The sequence below is a fragment of the Prorops nasuta genome, unplaced genomic scaffold (genome assembly GCF_024137725.1).
Source record: "Prorops nasuta isolate Cenicafe-Biocafe unplaced genomic scaffold, Cenicafe_Pnas_1.2 PNAS00027, whole genome shotgun sequence".
Lineage (NCBI taxonomy): Eukaryota > Metazoa > Arthropoda > Insecta > Hymenoptera > Bethylidae > Prorops > Prorops nasuta.
The window spans coordinates 2,935,614-2,956,429 of NW_027116824.1; the positions used below are offsets into that span (position 1 = coordinate 2,935,614).

A 20,816-nucleotide genomic window follows, 5' to 3' on the forward strand; every position below is an offset into this window, starting at 1 on the left:
GATCTATAAGTATTAACAAAGGCACGAAAGGGTTTGACCGTGACACATCTTATAGCGTCGGTATTTTTGTATTAATGAAGAGAGAATTCAAATTCCCCTTACTGCAGAGGGCAGACCTTTTAAAGTTAATGATGCTAAAAATTTAATATGATGAATCTACTGAAATAATAAGACTAATGAAATTTAACTGTCGTCTGTTCTACTAAAAGCTCTTGAAACATCAGAAAGATTAGCTAAAAAACATATATAAATATTTTATTTAATCAATAATATTTTATAAATACATAAACGTGAAAATCATTTGAAAGATTATAAGCTATTTAAAAAATAATTATATTTATATGCATAAGAAAGTACTTGGATAGGAAACATTCTCTTCTGAAACAATAAGCTTCTCTTGCATTCTTTGGCTCTTAATATGGCAAAAATTAATAATAAATTGCATTTTGGAATATTCTTCATTTTGAATGTTCCAGAGGCAATATGTATCAGGTCTATCTCCTATATCATCATTCAAATGCTTCTTCATCTATGAAATTAAGTTAAGTATAATATTATTGACTCTGCTGCATAATCTTCATTGATGTCATGAAAGTATTTATTTGCTTAATTGTTGAATCGACGATCCACTAGTTAAAGAGGGAATTTCTTCTATATAATTTGGTAGATCTTTCGTTGAATGAGAAGCATGTACAGTTTCTTTTTGTTTGGAGGAATCTGGGTCATCTATATTAGACATAGATGACAAAGATGAGGCCTTTATGGGTATTGTATCCACAGGTACTATTTATAAAATTACAAAATCAACAATTACATTTATATAATGCTATCTTACATTATAACTTATAATTCATAAATTAATAAACTTACCATCAGTAAATGTTTTAAGATCATTATCATCATCTGCATCAGCTTTCTCATAATTAAAAACATCATCTAAATTTTCTTCTTCCGCAGCAAAGTGCAAATAAGATAAAATGCACACAAGTGCTATGAAAAACAAGTTGGTGCAAATACCAATAATGGCAGATATAATTGGCCAATGAAACATCAAATAGCGTAGACCTGATAAATGTGCATTTATAATAATTGTAGCTGAATAAAATTCAATTTTCCTAGATTGAATTTGTACATAAATTATAGTTACTGGATGACTCTGGAAAATAAACGTACATACATATTACAATAAATTTGTAACTTTTATCGCTTTCCTAAATATAATTTTAATATATTACCTGGTCATCTTCAAAGTTTCCAAACAGTTCAAGAACCACATTTTGCTTTTCTTCTGTGGTTCCAAATAACATCATTGGAGAAAATGTAAGAGTAGAGAGTGTATGTAATAAAGTACTTTTATAATGCAACATTGTTGATCTACATGAGTGTTCTACAAGAAACCCATCTCTGCTTCTCATTTGCGCACATACCATAAACATACCTATATTTATGCAATTTTTGCTTTAATAAAGATAAACTAGTACTTAGTTTAATAAAGTTAATTTGGTAGAATATTAATAAATATTACCAAGCTCTTTGTTAGCTGGAGACTCTGGCATTTCCAAATGTAAATTAACTTTATAAGGCTGACCTATCATCAAGAGCTGCTGTTTTTTTGTTAGGTGAACTTGTGCTGATGGAAAGCTGCATATACCTTTCTCATAGTCATTGTCACACGATCTATAATTAAATATAACTTTAGTTTCAATTTATTAGATGCCTATAAACTTTATATATTGTTACATATACATTAAAAATGTATTCAACATATTTTTAATTTTTATAAGTCGTGCAACTATTATAAAGTAGTATGAATTGACTGTTTCCATTAAAGTTATAAATAAAAATTGGAGCTCACTTGAATTGTAGATGCACAGGCCGCATGTATGACATGCTTGGCATGTAAGCATAGTAAAACACAGTATAAAGAAATATAGAAAGCCACACGATAAGTACAATGCTAATAATTATTATTCCTCCTCGAAAAACAGCATCTTTTGCTGTTTTTACTCCTTCCGTAGTTTTTTTCTGCACGCTGAACCATTTATTAATTAAGTGATAAAATAACCTCGAAACAACCATATTGACAGATTTTACAAATATTTAACAAACAAACATAATACTTTTAAGACTAATCCGAGAAATTTTCAATTAATCTCTGTTTCGGTATCGTACTAGCTTATATAACAATTGATAAAATAAGAAAGTTACCGCTAATCACTTCGTGCAACTAATACATATAGACAAATAAGAGGTTACGTATAAAACAAAATTTTTTTTTAAATACTGACGCGGATCGTTAAGAATGAAATTACAGGTACAATAGCATAAATCTAAAGGATTGGTATGCTTAATATATGTTTTCAATATACTTTGAAATGTAACAAAACAAAAAAAAAACTGAATTTATGGTAATAATTTTTATAATTGATATATCTACAAAAGTGGATTGCTCTTATCAATTTTACCAAGAAAATAAAACATTTACATCTCTGCTCCACTGCATTTGATGCTGTCAACTCATTTTCAACAAATTGCTGTTTATTTTCTTTCTAAATAATTACAACCATTCGGTATGCTAATGTGAATTAAAGGTTGACATAATTAAAGAATGCTGCACCAGTGAAACAGTTTAGTAAAAAGTTTAGATAAAATATTTTTTTATTTTCAGTCTGTACTTAACTATTGTACAATTGTTACTTTATTTGGAAACATAAAAAAGATTAAAGTCAGTAGCACATAGTGCTTTTCCACATTTTGAATTGCTTGCTGGATTTAAATGCCTGCTGCTAATAGAATATCCCAATACTTATACTCAATGAACAATAAGTATTTAAATTAAGCAAGCATCATGCATTTCAAAAGGTGAGAAAACAGTGAGTCGCGAGCTTAACCATTAGAGGGCTCCCTATTTGGACCACCAAAACGGATATTCAGAATCAGCCAAAGTGCTGAATAAATCTTAGATATGTCTCTATTTAAAGATCCTTTTTCGTTAGCGTCTATTTTTAACTTTTTCGGCCCTCTGAAGAATAATATCACTTGCATTGTAGATATATACAGCAATGTTTTGGTATAAAATTTACTTATCCTAAGGGTACACATAAATTATAAATTATTTTCCTTTTCTATGCTCTAATCTTGGTCTCCCTTTTTTAGTTGCTGGCTTGTCTTTTCCTTTATTTAATAATGGATGAGTTTCTGTAATTATAGTTGGCAAGTTGAGTAAAAACATAAATGCTTTGTAAAAAATAGATTAAAATAAGCTTCTAACCATCTACTGGTGCTCCCTGTAAATTAATATCATGCGAGCGATGCTTCTTTATTGGAGGTTCATGTGAAATATTTTGATTGTCTTCTGATTCCTCAACATCTGGAGATATTGGAAGAAATTGCAAAGATCCGATATCTTCCATTTCTTCATCAGAGCTGCAAAATGCTGCAACCCTATCAATAGAAGCAACATCTACTTCAATTTCCTCATCTTGTGCTTCTTCTCCTTGGACCACGGATTTATCTTCGTCGCTTAAATCAAATTCGCTTTCACGTTCTTCGTATTCCACATTTTCATCTAATTCTTTGAAATCTGGTGCAAATGCAGACCAATTTTCAACCTGATTTTGTGCCCAAATAGAAACAACACCAGACGATATTGAAGCAATAATAGGTCTTACTGGATGCCACTATTTTTAGATAGTTAAATTGAGACAAACAGTAGATTAATTACTGATTTAAAATCTATTATAAAAACTAGCAATATATAAAATTTACCACAACGTCAAGCAATAATTCTCCTTTTGTTCCATGTAAAATCTTTACTAAATTGCCAATGCTTTTTTCCCAAACATATAACGCATGTTGTCTGGCAGAACCTGCACATACATACTCGCCATCGCCAGAAAAACAACATTTTTTCCACATTGTTTTATTAACAAGGTCTTGAAGCTTCTGTATGGGTTCTGGTTCACCATCCTTCCCACATGCTAATATTTCTGTACTGTCATAGACACGGATTACTCTATCTGATGTATTTACTAAAAAACATGAGCCTCTTCTAGCAAATTCAATACTCTTTACTGCTGTATTACTAGCAGTTCCTTGTGATATTTTGTAAGATGCTTTAACTGCTAATGATTCAGCATCCAAAACTAATATTCTTCCTCTAGCATTACCAGTAAATACATAATCTCCTCGCCTGTCAAATGATGCAACAATATTTAAGTCACTCTAAAAAAAAGACAGTACTTATTAATTACAGTTAAACAAAATTCTAAGTACTTTTTTTATACAAATTATTTTACCTACATCTTCGTCAAGTGGGATCACTCTATGCGTTCCTTCAACATCAACCATAACTGCAGCATGCCTCATTGGACATACTAAAAATTTATTAAGATTTCTTGGATGAAATTGTACTTTAAGTATTGGAGATGGAAATCTATATTTTTGATCACATTCTCCAGATAGAACATCCCATATACAAACATTATTATCCGTAGAGGCACTTAATAATTTATGTCCATTTCTTGACCAGCTATGCAATAACATAATAGAGTTAAGAAAATGAAATATAATTCATATATTTTTGTCTGTCCATATAAATAAAGTATACCTCAATGAACAAACTGGATGTACGTGCGCACTTATAATTTTTGCAATACCACGAGTTAAAAAATCCCAAATAACTATTCTACCATCATTACAACCAACGGCAAGTAAAGTTCCTCTTTTATTAAATGTACATGTTACTGCAAGTGATATACAGTCTAAAGTACCATCAAATTCCTAAAAAAGATTAAATTGTTCATTATCTACTTTCATGAAAAAAAATTATAAAATTGAAAATATAATTTATTACCTCTGGATAATTTTGACCAAATGATTCTGAAATAAAAATGTATATATATATTAAAGAAAATACGTAGTTTAATAAAATAACATTTCCACGAATAACAAGTTTTACCTAATAGCTCTAAGTTCATTTTTATTAGTATTGTCTTCCTTATTATAACTATTGATTACTGTAGTTCAATTTTTCTTTCCACCTTTTCACACCGATTATTGTTGATTTGGATTCAGAGGCGTTGGTGTGTTCCATTATTAACTACTATAGCTCTTTTGCCGGTTCCACTATGGTTCCACACAATGCTGGTTCAGTATGTATGTATGTAGTCAATGTAGTGTATGTATGTACATATGTATATACATACATACATACGATACATACAGCAGTTTTCCTCGTTCCTCCCTAACCGTATTACTACTGATTACTACAGAATAGTCGTTAAAAAATGATCATTTTCGTTATTTATCGTCGTTGAATCAAGATAATAAACTCGTAAAGTGGTTATGTTTTAGGCCGTGTTCCAGAAATTCATTCAGTACTCCGGATATCATTCTATCTTCTTTTATTATTATTGACAAAGATGAAATGATACATAACATACATACATACATATGTATGTATATATTCACAGTTAATAGCGGTACAAAAATGAACGTAGCCTCATTTTAGTTCCTTGGAGAGTTCAGTGATAAGGAGCATGGGGAATATGGGAATTGTGTGGGGGGAAACTGGGGGAGACCCCAAATCCCTATGAGTTACTGAACTAACCAGAACTGACATTTGTGATTATTTTTTTACAAGAAGTTTCCATGGTTACGGCTGACTACAAATAAAACACAACATTGCAAAATAAAAATAGTGAGTCTTGTAATGTGTAATAGTTTGATTGCTTAGTCATTTTTAATTGACTTTATCAAACTTCTTAATTATAATTTTCATTCATCAAATCAAGAAAATTAAAGAAGGCATGTAATGTAGAAATTGTAAAAACTTTTGTATTTTAAAATTAATATGTAAACCGTTATAGAGAAAACTAAAATTTGCTGTAATAAGTGTTGGTATAAATAATTTTTCATTTTATTATAAAGATGGCATCTGTAACACCTAAGCCTCCAGGGACAGCAATGCGTCTTGGAACATCTAGCGGGGTAAACATAATTATGCTTAAATTAAACTTGATCTGATATTATTAAAATGAACTAAAACATACTTTTATTGCTTCTTATAGTTTAATAGAATCAGCACTGCAAGATCAATATATAGCTCAAGTGGATTTAGACCCATGACAGCTGTAAGAGGTGCTGGATATACAAGTGCTGGTAAACAACAATTTGATCCACTTAATATGAATAGTGGACTTGCTTTAGATACTGTAAAGGAAGATACGTATGTATAATTAATATCTTAATAAAGATTTTTATAAATTATTAAAAATATGTTTCAATGCCTCTTAAATTTATAGACCAGAAGAGAAGGTAAAATTGGCAGAAAGGAAAATTATGGACCTAATAGAAAATTCAGTTAAAGCTGCTGTTCAAAACGATATAAAAGTAGCTTTAGAACGAGCAAGAGAAGCATCATCAAGAGAACGTACATTAATAAGATTACAAGAACAATCTGGCCTTAGTGATAGTCATAATGTTGATCTGACTTTTGCTGTGAGTGATAAATCTCTCCAAAAATATTGGAAAAATATATCTTTATTCTTAATTTAAATATACATTTTAAATATTCAGGTATTATTCAATCTAGCTATTCAGTACACGAATAACGACATGTTTACAGAAGCTATAGCTACTTACCAAGCAATAACAAGAAATAAAATGTTCACGAATAATGCTAGACTTAAGATGAATATGGGAAATATTTATGTGAAAATGGGACAATTATCTCAAGCTATAAAAATGTACAGGATGGCTTTTGATCAAGCTCCTACTGCCCAGAAAGATTTACGGTAAAAAGATAAGTTAATTACTGAAGTAGTTCTACTTCATTTTTACTATTTTCAGCATAAATTTTTAATTACATATGTACATATATGGATATACATGGAGTGAATCAGGAGGATTATGCTAAATTTTAGGAATGTGTTGCATATGAAGAATGTAAGCTAAACTCCTCTTACATCTCTGGTCATTTGAATTTTTTTACATATAAGATTGATCAAATTTATTAGATTTATATTATTTTTGTCCAGAGCAAAATAACTTGCTTAGATGACATAAAATATTTAGATATCAAAAGTGCTATTTTTGAGAATTAATTGTATAAACGTTGTTACTAAAAAAAGTGATAAGGATATGATATTGTTATTGGTGTGCTGTGTCTTAATAAAATTAAAATGGAGTAAAAAATGCAAGAAATATTTTATCTTCTTTCTTATGTATGCAACACATTCCTAAAGTTTGGAGTATTCCTCCTGACTCATTCTGTATAAAAACATACATAATTCACCATTTTTAGCATAAAAATAATGCATAATATTGGATTATTATTTGTGCAAATGGGACGGTTAGAAGAAGCTGCAAACAGTTTTGAATGGGTTATGAGAGAAAAAGCTGAATTTAAAGCTGGTTTGCATGCTGTCTTATGTCATTTTGCATTGTCTCATCGAGATAAAATGAAAAGAGCTTTTTTAGAATTACTTGAAGTACAGCTCAATATTGATCAAGATGACAAATATAATATTAATACTGTGAGTTGACAGTGTATGTTATGCAGTTTTGCTTAATGAATTTATATAAATATTGCACTTTGCACAATCTTTACAACATGGATTTAAATTGACATTTACATAGCACATTAACACCTAATTACACATTGAGTAATTCAGGATATAATACATTTCTTTTTTATTGTCATAATCACATAAATGACTTTTTTACAGGACGATATTAATTCTAATTTATTAAATGAAGTTATTAAAAATGATGATCTCTCGAAATTAGAAAAAGGCCTGAAGCAGGAAGCTGAAAGGACTATTTTGTGTGCAGCAAAGCTTATAGCTCCTGTTATTGAAGATACATTATCTGCTGGTTTTGCTTGGTATTAGGATTATAATTATTATGCAAAACAATAGTAGACTTTTTAATAATTGTATTTTTCATATTTTAGGTGTGTAGATGTTATAAGATCTTCAGCTTATGCAATTCTTGCTGCTGATTTAGAAATTAATAAAGCAATGGTTTATTTGCATAATAGAGAAACACAGCTGGCAATAGATACATTAAAGCTATTTGAAAATCGCGATATTAGTGCTAATTGTGCAGCAATAACAATGCTCTCCTTTATATATTATCTTGTTAGTATACATTTAGAAAATTTATTTTTGTTACCTTAAAAATTTCGTTCACGGACAGACGATTCTAGAGAAAACATAGAAAACTTCTTTTAATCCAGCACTTCACCCTATGTTAAATATTCTGTATTTGAGAATGCCACAAGTATGAAACGGATCTATTTTAGTAATATAAATTAAGTGCATATATTTGTAAAACCCACTTAAAAACAGTGACAGTCAGTTATGGGAAAGACTAGGATTTGTTAAAATCGGGCAGGTATAAATGAAAAAAGAGACAGGAACAAGATAATTATACGAAGATTGAGTTTATTTGATTCGAGTCTTTATATTAATCTTCAGATTCTCCTGAAGTTACCTAATCATTTAGAGATTTGAAATTTATAAAACTGTAATTATTAATAACTCTCTTGATTAAGTCTTATAGTTTATAAAAGTGCTATAGGTGCTCCTCCTTAGAATCATCTATTATATTAGAAATTTCCGAGTTGACAATAATTAAATTCCCTTCCCGTATAAATCTACAGTACTTTTAACTTCAGATATAAATATGAGTGGCTATTTATTGATATTTTTGTATAATTTTTAGCAAGGCGATTATGAGCAAGCAGAGAGATATGCCAATTCGGCGCGAAATGCTGATAGCAAAAATGCAGCTGCTTACGTTAACCTATCTGCATGTGCATTTAAAAAGGGTGATTTAAATGGAGCCAAAGAACTACTATTGCAAGCATTAGAATTTGATACAGATCATATTCAAGCACTCTACAATTTAGGTACTATATTTTATTAGAAGATAATTTTCTGTCTAAAAATTAGAAATTTATCATATTTTTTATTATTTGATGAAATAGGTCTAGTTTATAAGAAGCAAAATATGTATGATGATGCTCTTGAATGCTTTTGGAAATTACATGATATTGTAAGATATGATCCCCAAACATTATATCAATTAGGGCATTTATACCATCTTTTGAACGATGTCGATCAAGCTGTTGAGTGGTATGAGGCTTATAGTTAAACCTCAAAGATATAAATTTATCATATCAAAAATTATTTCTCTGTTTGATTAAGGTATAATCAATTATTGGGTATAGTTCCATCAGACCCTGGAGTTTTGCAAAAATTGGGCGAATTACACGATAATGCAGGAGATAAACAACAAGCGTACCAATTTTACAGTGACGTAAGTAATTTTTACGGATAATTTATAGTAAAATTTTATCGTATATTTTATCTCAAACTGATATTCATTATTGTATATGCTATAAAGTCTTACAGATTTTACCCAGCAAATTTTGAGGTAATAGACTGGTTAGGATCATATTTTATATCAATGCAGGTAAAAATTTATTAATGTTAACATATAGATAAGAAGGAATAAGACATTAACTTAGTTTTTTATTTAACATTTCAAAGGTTGCTGAAAAAGCATTAGTTTATTTTCAAAGGGCAATTGAGATTGCACCTGAGGAACCAAGGTGGCGTCTATTAGTAGCTGCATGTCTCAGGCGAACGGGCCAGTTTCATAAAGCTCTCTCGGAATATCAAGATATTCATGAAAAGTTTCCAGAAAACATAGAGTGTTTGAAATTTTTAACTCGTCTTTGCAGTGACTTAGGTTTGAAAGAAGCTCAAATGTATGCAACAGAGCTAAAAAGAGCAGAAAAAGCAAAGGAATTAAAGGAGCGGCAAAACTCTGCTAGGCCAGGTACCTTTAATAATTACAATTTGCTTGACTTTTTGGACTAAAAACTCATTATAATTATACAGATTATTATTTATTAAATAGGGTCTAGAAGAAGTAACAGTGGTGCATCTTCAAGAGCTGGATCAGGAATGAGCGGTATATCGGATCATCGAATGAGTCCTATTATGTCGGCTAAAAAAGATGGACGTGGATCAAATAGTGGAGACTCAGCGCGACGTAATCGTATTCCGTTGACGACAGAAAACTCAAACTCTTTATCCGAATCTGATGGACCACCTGGTAATTTTATAACAACCGCCCACATAATCCAAATGTTGCAATACTTAAGGCTGAAGACATAATTGTGGAGAATTGTGTAGAACTAATTTCTGTTTTATGCATGAAAACATTTGGAACAATGATATATAGTGTAGCTATATCTAGCTCCCTAATGGATTAATACCATTTGCTAGTGTATCAAGGCTATTTCTATGTTATACAGGTGCTGCTTACACCGATCTTATAGGCCCTTTACCTACTCGACCAATGACATCGGCTGGTAAAAGGGACGATGATTTCGGTGATGAGGAACTGGGGGATGACCTTCTTCCTCAATAACTTATCTCTGAATATTATAATTTGATGTGAAATTATATCGTTTGCATAAATACTTGTGTTTATTTGAAGAATACAGTTTTATTTTTTAGAGTTACCTAGCTTTTAATAATAGTATCAGGTTAATGATCAATGAGGTGGAATAATTAAACCGTTCTAAATTTAAAAGTGAGATCGGGATGGTTTTAATCAATGTGCATTTTGCTAATGACAGAATACACATACATTAAAAACGAATGTTTTTGGCGAGTGCGCTTCTTTAAAATATAGACCTTATTACGATTGAAAAAAGCTCTCCTCACTTTATCTTTTTCTATTTCGATCCTACCAAGCAATTACCAAAAAATATATTTTTTTAAATCGAAGGGATAAAACACGTGATTAAAAGTCAGATGAAATTTCTATTATTAAATGAATAAGGAAGAGGTAGTCCTAAATGTGTAAATTAGACGACCAAGAAGTTAGCCGATAATGAAGATAGTTGTTACAAAATTGTTTAAGTCTTTTTGTATATGATGTGCGTCAGACGATCATATATGCTCAATATCAACAACGAACAGGATTGTACGGTTATAACTTGCCATGTACCCTACTTTCTTAATTCGTGTGTGTAATGTATCCGTCTTTATAAAGAATTATGTTGTTAAATAATTATTGTAAAGTACTTATAACAATTCTCATGTACGTATACGATAAGAACATAAAAGAATATCATTGTGAATATTATACAATTGTAAAAATAGTGTTTATGGGTAAATTATTTAACTTTTAAACTATGTATATTACAAATGTTGATTTATCAATTATTCTTAAACGATTCGAAAATGCATTAAATGCGAATAATCGCGCTAAGAAGCAAATGAGAATTGAGAAGTCGAGTGGTAGTGTTAACACTGTTAACAGCAGCAGTAGTGTAGATACGGGCAGCGGGAGTTCACAGATAGTCAACACTTGCGTCGATAGTTGGATGACTGGTTGGTCAGGTGGGGGAAAGCTGGAGCCCGCTTTAGAAATGGCTGCTAGTCACTCATGAGTGTTCACAAGACGCTGTTCCAGTTTACGCGAGCTTTTGTGAACGAAAGAGAGAGAGAGAGAGAGAGAGAAAGAGAGAGAGAGAGAGAGAGAAAGAGAGCGAGAGAGAGAGAGAGAGAGAGAGAGAAACAGAGCAGCTCGTGTACGTTTTTCGACAAGTTGGATCTTCTGTCGTTTTTTGACAGTAACAATCTCAGTGTCTTCCTATACGTTCAGTGTACGGTATTTTAAAGAAAAACAATTTAAAATTGATATGTTTGAAATTTTAACATTTTACAATTAATACTTATGAAAAAGTGTTTAATTATTGTGTAGAATAATCGATTTATTAATATAGTATCACATAAAATATACGCAATTTCCTCTCGTACCAAGGGGGAGCGCATTAATGATAATTTATGTGTCCACGTGTCACGGTCACTGTCCCGTACTATCCATTTTCTCTCGATTGGATTGGAGCATTTTTGCTACTTGTATGTTTAAGTAGATTACCGCACTGATATGAAAAAACGTTCTATCACATTTTACGCATTATCAAGTATGTTTCTTGTGATACTCTATTTTTACTTTAATTCATACGATTCGTGAGAGTTTGGCGTTCATCTATAATTCCTATCTCGTGTCCGACCTCGTGCATTTGTTGACAACATTGTTTTTCACACAGGATTATTCCGTCGGATCTATGAAAACAATCTGCCTGTAATGTTAGCTTACGATATTAAATAATTGGTTTGATTATGCAATACATTTTTCCTCCACGTTAATCTTCAAATTAAATCTGCAATCAGTGTATATAGCTTTTTGATACAGTAGTCACCCATTATTTAACTATGTTATAAACTTGTTAATTATTCAATTTCTTTTACGATTCTCGTCTATAATACTTATAAAAATGCTTCATTTTCTTATTAATTTACTATTGTTTTATTAATTAAAACGTTTCCAAGACAATCAAAAGTACGTAATATTTTTTAACAGACATATATGTATGTGATTAATTGTTTTATGGAAAATAACGAGATGATCAATTATAGCTTGAAAGTAATTTTTCAGTTTCGACGCGAAGGCAAAATATAACGAAAGACTTGTTGATTTGGAGTTTTGTTATCGGTTGCCATCAAATATACGAACGTACAATTTGTAATTGCTCTAAAATCTTCGCGATCAATATTTGAGCTTACATAATGCTTGTATCAAATTGTACCCATTTAGGCTCATGGATAATACATTACGTAAGACATATGCCTAATTACATATCAGATTAGGACTAAAAACACACTGTCTGTTGAAAGTAACACTTGTGCCATTAATTAGAAATATCAGCCTGCTAGAATGAATGCTACATTTAGGCAAATTGAAATTACGATTTCCAACGCATGTGTATTATGCACTGCAGAGAAAAAAATAAAACTCGGAAGTCGTTAAATAATAATTCACTTCACGTATTTTCCTTATAGCAGAATAGCGTACGTATAACGCCGTGTGTTTCTAGCAATAAAATTATTTCGATTAAAAAGTTGTGAAAGATTCTGATAAAGCATGTATTAAAAAACATGAAATTATAATAACGGCGGATATATGTATAGAAGGTGGAATGCGTTGATTTTATAAGAACGATCAAGAGGGGGGAGAATAAAATCCGCAAAGTGGCTTAAATTTGAAGTGCATAGTGACGAGTGTGCGCGTTTCTGGATTAATGTCTGTCTTACAATGGGACAACTGGCATGGCTAAATTATCTCTTTGACGTTTTGCACCTTTCAATTGATTTTAATGGAGCCTCGTTCACGATTACGCAGAGGGCTATATCTACCGAGCGCTTTAACTTGAGCTGTAACAGTAGTAAAAGCCACCGGCCTCGGCCGTTTCTTCTAAGAGCATTCTACTGCACAGAGTAGTAAAGTGCACATGCTAAAGACTGCGTGCACTGTGAAATTGGTTGTCATCGGCGTCGTCGGCGTCGTCGACGTCGAGCTTGGAGAGCACACCATCCTTTCTCCGGCTCTGTATCTTGGCTTGCCAGAGAAATACGTAGTAGGCTTTTTAACGATAATGCCATTGCTTACTCGCGAGCCGCGCGCGGCTAAGCTACGGAAATTACTATAAAAACTTATTGTTGTTCATTTGTCACGTGTATCGCTAATCGACAAGATTCTTAGCTGGAACGCATTTGCTTTCCTCTATCATTATATACACTAGATTGCTGCAAATCCAATATTCCACGAATGAAGATCGGTCTTGATAATACTATTGCAGACTTACTTGAAAATTCGCGAAAGATGGATTTTACGAAGGAATGTAAAAGGCGCGTTATTGGTTTAACCAATGAGAGCCATCGAGAGCTTATCAAACGGTGTTCTCTCGCCTTCGCGAATTCGCGTTGACTCTACTCGGAAAAAATTGACCATCGAGATCTTTTGTCCCCAACGGGACTTTCTCTATTTCTATATAATCTCGCGGCGGAAGAAAAATCGATGCAGACCTATTTATATGTATACCGCACGCAAAATCGTCCCGTTACGTCAACTTGATTAAAACATTCCAAATATTTTACTGCTTGCTTAAATTCACAGCCCAGCTTTTAGTTTCATAATTTTCGAAACTCTCGATTTCAGTGATAAATGTTATAATTGCTAATTCTTTAGCAACGTATGTTTCAATCAGCTTTGATGAACAAAATTTCATAGCAATATTGAAAATGTCGATTAGAGACTATATAAAGGTAAGAGTTAAATGGTCATGCAGAGATACAGAAGAATACTTTGGGAGCTGTAGCTGGGGCTGTGGTTTTATTATAGTAGATGAGATATTCCAACTTTGATACGCGCATTCTCTTTTGAAAATTGGGTGAAAAGAAGAATGGGGATTGTTTATATGGAAGAGAAACTGGTGGACGTTCTCTCCTAGAATGATTTAAATACACAATGTGGATTGGCACGTGTGACACGTGACACGCGAATATATTTACCTATACGTACAGCTAGTAGCGAATGTTAAGAGAGAGGAGCTATATACATATATATTGTTGGTGCGTAAGAGATAACGGCCGATGGGATGACATCTAGGAAACATGTACACGCGACGCGACCCTTCGGAACAAATTGTTTAATAACGTAGAGAATGCACCACGTGATTCCGGAAAACGATAAAACTCGTTAGAGAGATGTAAGAAAAGTATGAAGAAATCAATGCTCTTATCGGGAATTATGAATTTCTTTGGACTTTCGACTTTTATCAGTGCCCACGGAGTTATCGGACTCCCTTATTTCGAGAGGAAAGAAGAAGGAAAGAAACTTGTGTAGGTTAATGAAAGAGGGAGAGTAAGGGGGCTCGTAGAGAGACATGTGTAATGAATGGTCAGAAGGAGGAGATAAAGCGAAAAAAGAGGAAAATGCTTGAGTGGGGAGAGGCGGAGAGGGAAAGACGAAGGGATCGTATAAGTAGCACAGCACGGCCAGTCAGGCAGAGGGGACTCGAGTTTGTAAATAAGAATATCAGAAGCAGGATAGGTAGCAGACGCGCGAGACACGGTCAAACTAACCTCTCGTAAGAAGAAAAATCTCCTGGCTCTCTTCCATTCGAAAAATCCACTTTCTGTGCGTTCTCAGTGATTTATATATCGAGTTTAGAGTCGAACGGTTAGTTTGGTGCAGCCACGCTTCCGGAATCCGGACGCCCGCCTTCTCTCTTACCCCTGTACGAACAGATTATTGCTCCTAGGTAGATTGACGCGCGCGAACCATTTCTATATGGCTAAAACTTTTATGCTTTTACCATATATATACTTGTCGAGAGTGCTTCATCGATGACTGTCATAAAGCACTTGCATCTCGATAGTAACCTATAACCACCCCCATGCTGCACAGCGATTCTACATAAATGACAGTTTTCTCTTAATTCTTAATCACGTTGAAATTATCCAGGCCATTGCGATATTTTCATTGGTTCTTCAGAAAAACCCGTCCAACCCTATTGCTAAAAATAATTTCTCAACTATTTATATGGTTGAGAAGAGAATAAAATATAAGGTGCGCGGCGCGCCCCTCGACACAGCATGGAGAGTTCATTACTTATACAGACTGATCGTGTTTTTCAGATTTCCAGAGTTTATTAGACGATATGGTGGTACCAGCAGAGCGCGCGCTTCACGAGGCCATTCAGGTTTCTCCGCTCGTGCACTCCGATGAAGCGAAGAAGCAAAAAGTAAGTGTGATTGCTTTTTACATTAGTATGAGAGCTTATAAAAGAGTACGCGGACGATAATGCGTGTGTGACGACAAGACGCAAGAATTATCCGCGAAAGCAATTGCTAGGTCAATCACCGTGAACTTGATCTATCCCTTGCTAGAGGTCACGGGAAACTCAAGCAGTCGCGCAGTTTTGTCGCAATAGCAGTAATATAGTGACACGGATAAACATGCTGTGTCATTAAATAATGAATACTCTAGGAAACTCAATTTGCATTACACCATGTAAATAAAGTATATCTCCATCGCGAGTAGGAGATTATAGAAATAATCGTAAATCATATGGAGGATATCGATAATTTTCAATCTCACTTCCCTTTCTCCTTAATATGCTTCCGTTTACATGAAATTTTTAGATAATCATTCCGTCGCGTCGTCGTCGTTTCGTTTCATCCGTGTGACGCGTGTAAAACTTCCAACTTGTCCAGCATATATCGATCCTGCAACTTTTGGTCGCGCGGAAGGTTCTCTCATAATTTTCTCTTCTCTATGTTAAAAACCAGTGGTTATATAATCGTGCCATTACCGACGCGCGGCTCGGGGACGGACGGCTGGAGCTGTCCCTCTCTCGTCTCGTCTTAACCGATCGCATTAAATTCCCTAACACGCAACAAACTTCCCATTCATTTTTTTAACCTGTCAAAAGAGTCCTCTGTTTTTTTTCTATCATAAAGTAAGATTAACAGAGAGCATCGAAGAAATATTAACGTTTTTGTAAATATTTAGTAGAGAGAGAGGGAAAAAATGAGAAATACTTGGAACGCGCGCGGCGTTACGCGCGACGTCGCAAAACTGGGTCTAAGATGAATTTTAGGTTATCGTTCCGTTATTGCGGAATAGCCATAGACGATTGTCTTATCGTAAACTTGAATGTCGGGGGTTATCGGATTGAATTCCATGTTATTTAAAATTATTGAACTCATCGATAAATCTTAATGACAAACGGAGACAATTAGAGCGAAACTCGGAAAATAGTCTCCGACGCGACGCGACGGTTCGTCGAATGTAGCCAAGCACGTCTGCAATGAATTTCTTTGCGAATTATTACATACATGTAGGATAGAACATTTCGATTCTACAAACTCTGGTATAAAAATTAACTGGTTTTGTAATCATTGCTCTTGACCTTGTCCAGAATATTACACGATCCGTGATATAAAATTCTTAATGCTTTATCTTTATCGAAAACTTTCGATAAAGATAAATATGCGTTGAATCGTGCTTGATTTCGTTAGATCTCTTTTTCTGATGTAGAAACTCATTATGTATGGTACGTGTTGAGAATAGGTTTCAACTTTGTCCAGGCTATACCTAAATTGATCAAATATGAAGCTATTTGATAAAATACCAATAGATTTAATTATAGATCTGGATCTGTTTCAATTGGCCACTGCGTTACGTGAGAGCACGTGTATTCGAGTCAACGACCATCCACATAACATATAAAAGAATTATTAATTGACAGAGAGAGACTTGCAGGAGACATGTTTTATTAATTAATAATGACGTGAAAGACGTTAGTGAATTGAATTAATATCGTGCACCCTTCAAGATTCGCTATTTCAATTGAACGAATCATTATATATATATATATATATATAGTCGGATAACTTTGAAAATTAACTTTCCTATATAGTAGATTTGATCCAAAAAGAAAAACAGTTGACCTCAATTTATCACTGATAAATAAAGGCAATTTCGTTTACGATCGTACAATAAGTCTTCACTATACCATCATCCTCTAAAGGGAGGTAATTACGAGACTGTAAATTACAATTCCATCATAAGCCACTGCTAATTCTCAATCAATAGAAGGGGAACGGTACGAGGGCTTGGTGTAAATAAATCTATCAAATATATGCATGGAGCTTCGATAAATTCTCCATCTCCTTAGATATATCATTCCGATATTGGAATTGTGCGTGTGCTTTATAATAGACTGCAAATTTTCCACAAAGCACACATTCGCGAGAGATGCGCTAAAATGTTGCTAGATTTAATTGGATTTTTTTAATTTGGCCAAAACCATATGTCTGTACATATTAATTCTTTTCAGGTGGAAAACTTATTGAAAGAAATGCGTCTGTCTGCCGCAACGGTGAGGAGGATAAAGGAAGTCTTCATTTCTGAAATGAACAAGGGCATTCATCAGCAGCCATCCTCTCTGCAAATGGAAAATACCTACATACCGGAACTGATCGATGGAACAGGTCATGTCTTATTTAGATATTTTACCAATATGCATCAAAACTTGTTCACACGTTGCCTCAATTGTATAATTATTTCTATCAAATAATTCCTCGTCTGAATTCAACTACTTTCCATGCATAAACACAAAATTTATTTAAACTAACGTTGCCAGGATCGTTCGTATACTTTGAACATATATATCCTGCACAGAGTTTCTCTCCCGTATTTTCCACGGTCATATACGCTGCCAGAAATTTTCACCACACAAACTCTGAAAATTCATTAGTATATAATAATAATAAGAAATGTAAAATTGCAGAAGAGGGTCAATATTTGGCACTGGATTTGGGCGGGACAAATTTTCGAGTGCTGTTGGTGGAGTTGCAACATGGAAAAATAATGCGTGAAAAAGTGAAAAAATATGAGATAGGCTCTCATCTGAGAATAGGTTCTGGCTATCCTCTTTTCGACTATCTTGCCGAATGTGTTAGTGATTTCGTCATCAACGAGGGTCTTCAAGATACGGAGCTTCCTCTTGGTAAATTAAAATCAATAAATTATCGGGAGACTGTCGAGTGAAATGTCTATAAATATAAAAGTCTTGGCCAACCTCTCAAATGACAAGAATTAAATTTGCCGTATGAAAATAAAAACTTTTTCTTAGAGCTGCCTTATTACAATGAAAGTCAGTAATTATTGAGCAATTGGTATACTTGCGTACGATACATTTCTTATATCGGCTCATCGTTCATTATAGCTATTTGGATAATAATAAAATTTTATTTCAAGGCTTCACATTCTCATTTCCAATGGTTCAGCACGCACTGGATATAGGAATGCTGGTGACATGGACCAAAAGCTATAATTGTCCAGATGTCGTAGGAAAGAATACAGTACAATTGTTACGAGAAGCCCTGGCTAGAAGAGGAGACACAAAGGTGAAAGTAAATGCTATCCTAAACGACACCACTGGTACTCTTATCCAAGGTGCCATGTCGGATCCAAAAACGGCGATTGGACTGATATTGGGTACTGGTTCGAATGCTTGCTACGTGGAACGCGCGGACAGAGTGGAGCACTGGGAAGTCGAGCGACATGGAGAAAAAGAAGTAATTATCGAGCTTAACAGAATGTTTGCCTATCCATTGGAAATCCAAAGAAATAATACTAATGCAGAATATATTAATTTCTTCAGGTTATCGTTGATATCGAATGGGGCGCTTTTGGCGACAATGGTGTATTAGATTTTATCAAGACAGACTTTGATCGTGAGAATGACGCAAATTCAATTCTCGTTAATTCTTTCACGTAAGTTTTTAACGTACGAAATATTAGGCCGTGTGGTTCTATTGTATATATTAATATACGCATTACTATTTTAATCAGGTTCGAAAAATATATAGCTGGTAAATATCTTGGCGAAATCGTGAGAGTAATACTTGCAAGATTATACAAGGATGGACTATTCCTGTCAAGCAAGGTGACACCAAACGCTCTTCTTACACCCGGCAATCTTACGACAGACTTGGTATCGCATATCGAGCAGTAAGTTGAATCAACAGTATTGTTATAACGTTTGCTTCGCGAATGAGATAAACTTTGAAACAGTTCCAGTTGATTGTACAAATGCAACGTGAATTTACAGAGACACCGTGGATGGGGGTAAGAAAAACACAGTGGAAGTTTTAAGCAAATTTGGAGTTACCATCGATGAAGATGATATAAACGTTGTTCAATATGTGTGCGAGGTAGCTTCGAACCGAGCAGCTCTTCTCGTATCAATATGTAAGTCAATCTTTCGTTTCCTTCGAGCAAACAATGTGCTTTGACGGTTTTTCAAGATCGAAATTTACCTCTTTCTCTCTCTCTCTCTCTCTCTCTCTTTAAAGGCCTTGCATATCTGTTGGAAAGAATTAATAAGGACGACATATCGATAGCAGTGGACGGTTCCCTCTTCAAACATCACCCTCGCCTGGAGACCTGGATGTACAAGTATATTCGATTATTGGCCCCTGGACGAAAGGTAAGATTTATATGTCAATGATGTCTATGCTCGGTTACTTGTATATATTTAACTTGTTTTTCATTGTAATAATAATGGGTCATTGGTTTAGTTCAAATTAGTTCTTGCAGAAGATGGAAGTGGAAAGGGTGCTGCATTGGTATCTGCTATTGCACAAAGGCTTCAAAGAAGGATAGATTAATACTAATAATAATATATAATCAATAGTAATAATTATAATAATAGAAGCTTCAGAAGAGAAAGGAAAACATAATGATTTCTATTACTTTCTAAAGTCGCGTGAAAGTAAAGTTGATATCTTTACTCAATCAAATCAATCACATATATTTACAATTATCATTACTGAGAGAATGATGGTACGCATAAATAGGTCTCTTTATCTTTGTCGCAATTACAATTGTATTTTCCTAAATGTACAGTCTAGTTTTTCCAGATCGTAATTATAATTTGTTTCATGTTGTGTGTGTTATAACATAGAAACCAGGACAAGATTGTAGGCCTTTATTATATAAAACGTTATGTTTATGCGATTAAGTCAAGTCAAATATTTTTATTATTTTTCTCAATTATAAGCAGATATTATACATAAAATGTACAAATTTATTCGTAATAAGTAAGAAAATATTTTTGTTACACGCCTACTCTATATAATTGTTATTATGTAATAGAGAATTTGTGCATCTAGCGCGCACCGTTACTGTGTATACATATTTATTCCATCTTTTATCTGTATATAACGAAAAATCAAATCAGTTGATTGTTCACTTTAATAATAATATAGTAAAAACAAAAATAAAAAGATATATCCTGTATAAGATATATATGTATATATATTTTTTATTGGATTACCCAGAGCAATTTGAACGTATTTAGAGAGACA

The 20,816-nt window shown here is 33.3% G+C and overlaps 4 protein-coding genes across 11 annotated transcripts; 2 read left to right on the top strand and 2 right to left on the bottom strand.

Annotated features, from left to right (window-relative positions):
• Positions 1-239: 239 nt before the first annotated feature.
• On the bottom strand, positions 240-2,226 carry Seipin (lipid droplet biogenesis associated protein seipin). Its single transcript, XM_066741868.1, has 5 exons — positions 1,856-2,226; positions 1,526-1,677; positions 1,236-1,438; positions 871-1,156; positions 240-783 (listed from the first exon to the last, which is right to left on the bottom strand). Exons 1-5 carry the CDS (start codon positions 2,077-2,079, stop codon positions 599-601), a joined length of 1,050 nt encoding a protein of 349 aa, XP_066597965.1. The 5' UTR covers positions 2,080-2,226; the 3' UTR covers positions 240-598.
• A 424-nt stretch (positions 2,227-2,650) lies between these two features.
• Rbbp5 (retinoblastoma binding protein 5) lies at positions 2,651-5,248 on the bottom strand. Its single transcript, XM_066741867.1, has 7 exons — positions 4,961-5,248; positions 4,856-4,881; positions 4,610-4,782; positions 4,303-4,531; positions 3,769-4,224; positions 3,272-3,680; positions 2,651-3,198 (listed from the first exon to the last, which is right to left on the bottom strand). The coding sequence occupies exons 1-7, from the start codon at positions 4,977-4,979 to the stop codon at positions 3,113-3,115; spliced, it is 1,398 nt and encodes a 465-aa protein (XP_066597964.1). The 5' UTR covers positions 4,980-5,248; the 3' UTR covers positions 2,651-3,112.
• A 264-nt stretch (positions 5,249-5,512) lies between these two features.
• Positions 5,513-11,147, top strand: nompB (intraflagellar transport protein 88-like protein nompB). Its single transcript, XM_066741906.1, has 15 exons — positions 5,513-5,808; positions 5,932-5,991; positions 6,072-6,229; positions 6,306-6,501; positions 6,580-6,797; positions 7,307-7,538; positions 7,731-7,888; positions 7,958-8,144; positions 8,731-8,917; positions 8,996-9,143; positions 9,216-9,327; positions 9,415-9,483; positions 9,561-9,852; positions 9,934-10,131; positions 10,334-11,147. Exons 2-15 carry the CDS (start codon positions 5,932-5,934, stop codon positions 10,447-10,449), a joined length of 2,331 nt encoding a protein of 776 aa, XP_066598003.1. The 5' UTR covers positions 5,513-5,808; the 3' UTR covers positions 10,450-11,147.
• Positions 11,148-11,487: 340 nt separating this feature from the next.
• Positions 11,488-20,755, top strand: LOC136782504 (hexokinase type 2-like). Of its 8 annotated transcripts, none has more exons than XM_066741968.1 (10): positions 11,488-11,695; positions 15,573-15,679; positions 17,780-17,933; positions 18,233-18,451; positions 18,703-19,022; positions 19,109-19,221; positions 19,300-19,458; positions 19,559-19,698; positions 19,803-19,936; positions 20,028-20,755. In XM_066741968.1, exons 2-10 carry the CDS (start codon positions 15,596-15,598, stop codon positions 20,115-20,117), a joined length of 1,413 nt encoding a protein of 470 aa, XP_066598065.1. In that variant the 5' UTR covers positions 11,488-11,695; positions 15,573-15,595; the 3' UTR covers positions 20,118-20,755. The 8 variants fall into 8 exon arrangements, with proteins under 8 accessions (XP_066598065.1, XP_066598066.1, XP_066598072.1 ...); XM_066741969.1 differs by lacking the exon at positions 11,488-11,695 and adding an exon at positions 11,965-12,016; XM_066741975.1 differs by lacking the exon at positions 11,488-11,695 and adding an exon at positions 13,492-13,510.
• The last annotated feature ends 61 nt before the right edge of the window (positions 20,756-20,816 follow it).

Excerpts from the sequence above, each read along its gene's own strand:
- Rbbp5 (XM_066741867.1), bottom strand. Across the intron at positions 4,532-4,609 it reads CATCCAGTTTGTTCATTGAG|CTGGTCAAGAAATGGACATA; the intron begins GTATACTTTATT and ends GTTATTGCATAG. Across the intron at positions 3,199-3,271 it reads ACAGGGAGCACCAGTAGATG|AAACTCATCCATTATTAAAT; the intron begins GTTAGAAGCTTA and ends CTATAATTACAG.
- LOC136782504 (XM_066741969.1), top strand. The coding sequence starts at position 11,980 with ATGAAAAAACGTTCTATCACATTTTACGCATTATCAA. Across the intron at positions 18,452-18,702 it reads AGATACGGAGCTTCCTCTTG|GCTTCACATTCTCATTTCCA; the intron begins GTAAATTAAAAT and ends TTTTATTTCAAG. Across the intron at positions 19,023-19,108 it reads AGCGACATGGAGAAAAAGAA|GTTATCGTTGATATCGAATG; the intron begins GTAATTATCGAG and ends TAATTTCTTCAG.
- Seipin (XM_066741868.1), bottom strand. The coding sequence starts at position 2,079 with ATGGTTGTTTCGAGGTTATTTTATCACTTAATTAATAAATGGTTCAGC. Across the intron at positions 1,157-1,235 it reads GAAACTTTGAAGATGACCAG|AGTCATCCAGTAACTATAAT; the intron begins GTAATATATTAA and ends TTTATTTTCCAG. Across the intron at positions 784-870 it reads TCTTAAAACATTTACTGATG|TACCTGTGGATACAATACCC; the intron begins GTAAGTTTATTA and ends TTTTATAAATAG.
- nompB (XM_066741906.1), top strand. The coding sequence starts at position 5,932 with ATGGCATCTGTAACACCTAAGCCTCCAGGGACAGCAATGCGTCTTGGA. Across the intron at positions 6,798-7,306 it reads ACTGCCCAGAAAGATTTACG|CATAAAAATAATGCATAATA; the intron begins GTAAAAAGATAA and ends CACCATTTTTAG. Across the intron at positions 7,889-7,957 it reads TTATCTGCTGGTTTTGCTTG|GTGTGTAGATGTTATAAGAT; the intron begins GTATTAGGATTA and ends TTCATATTTTAG.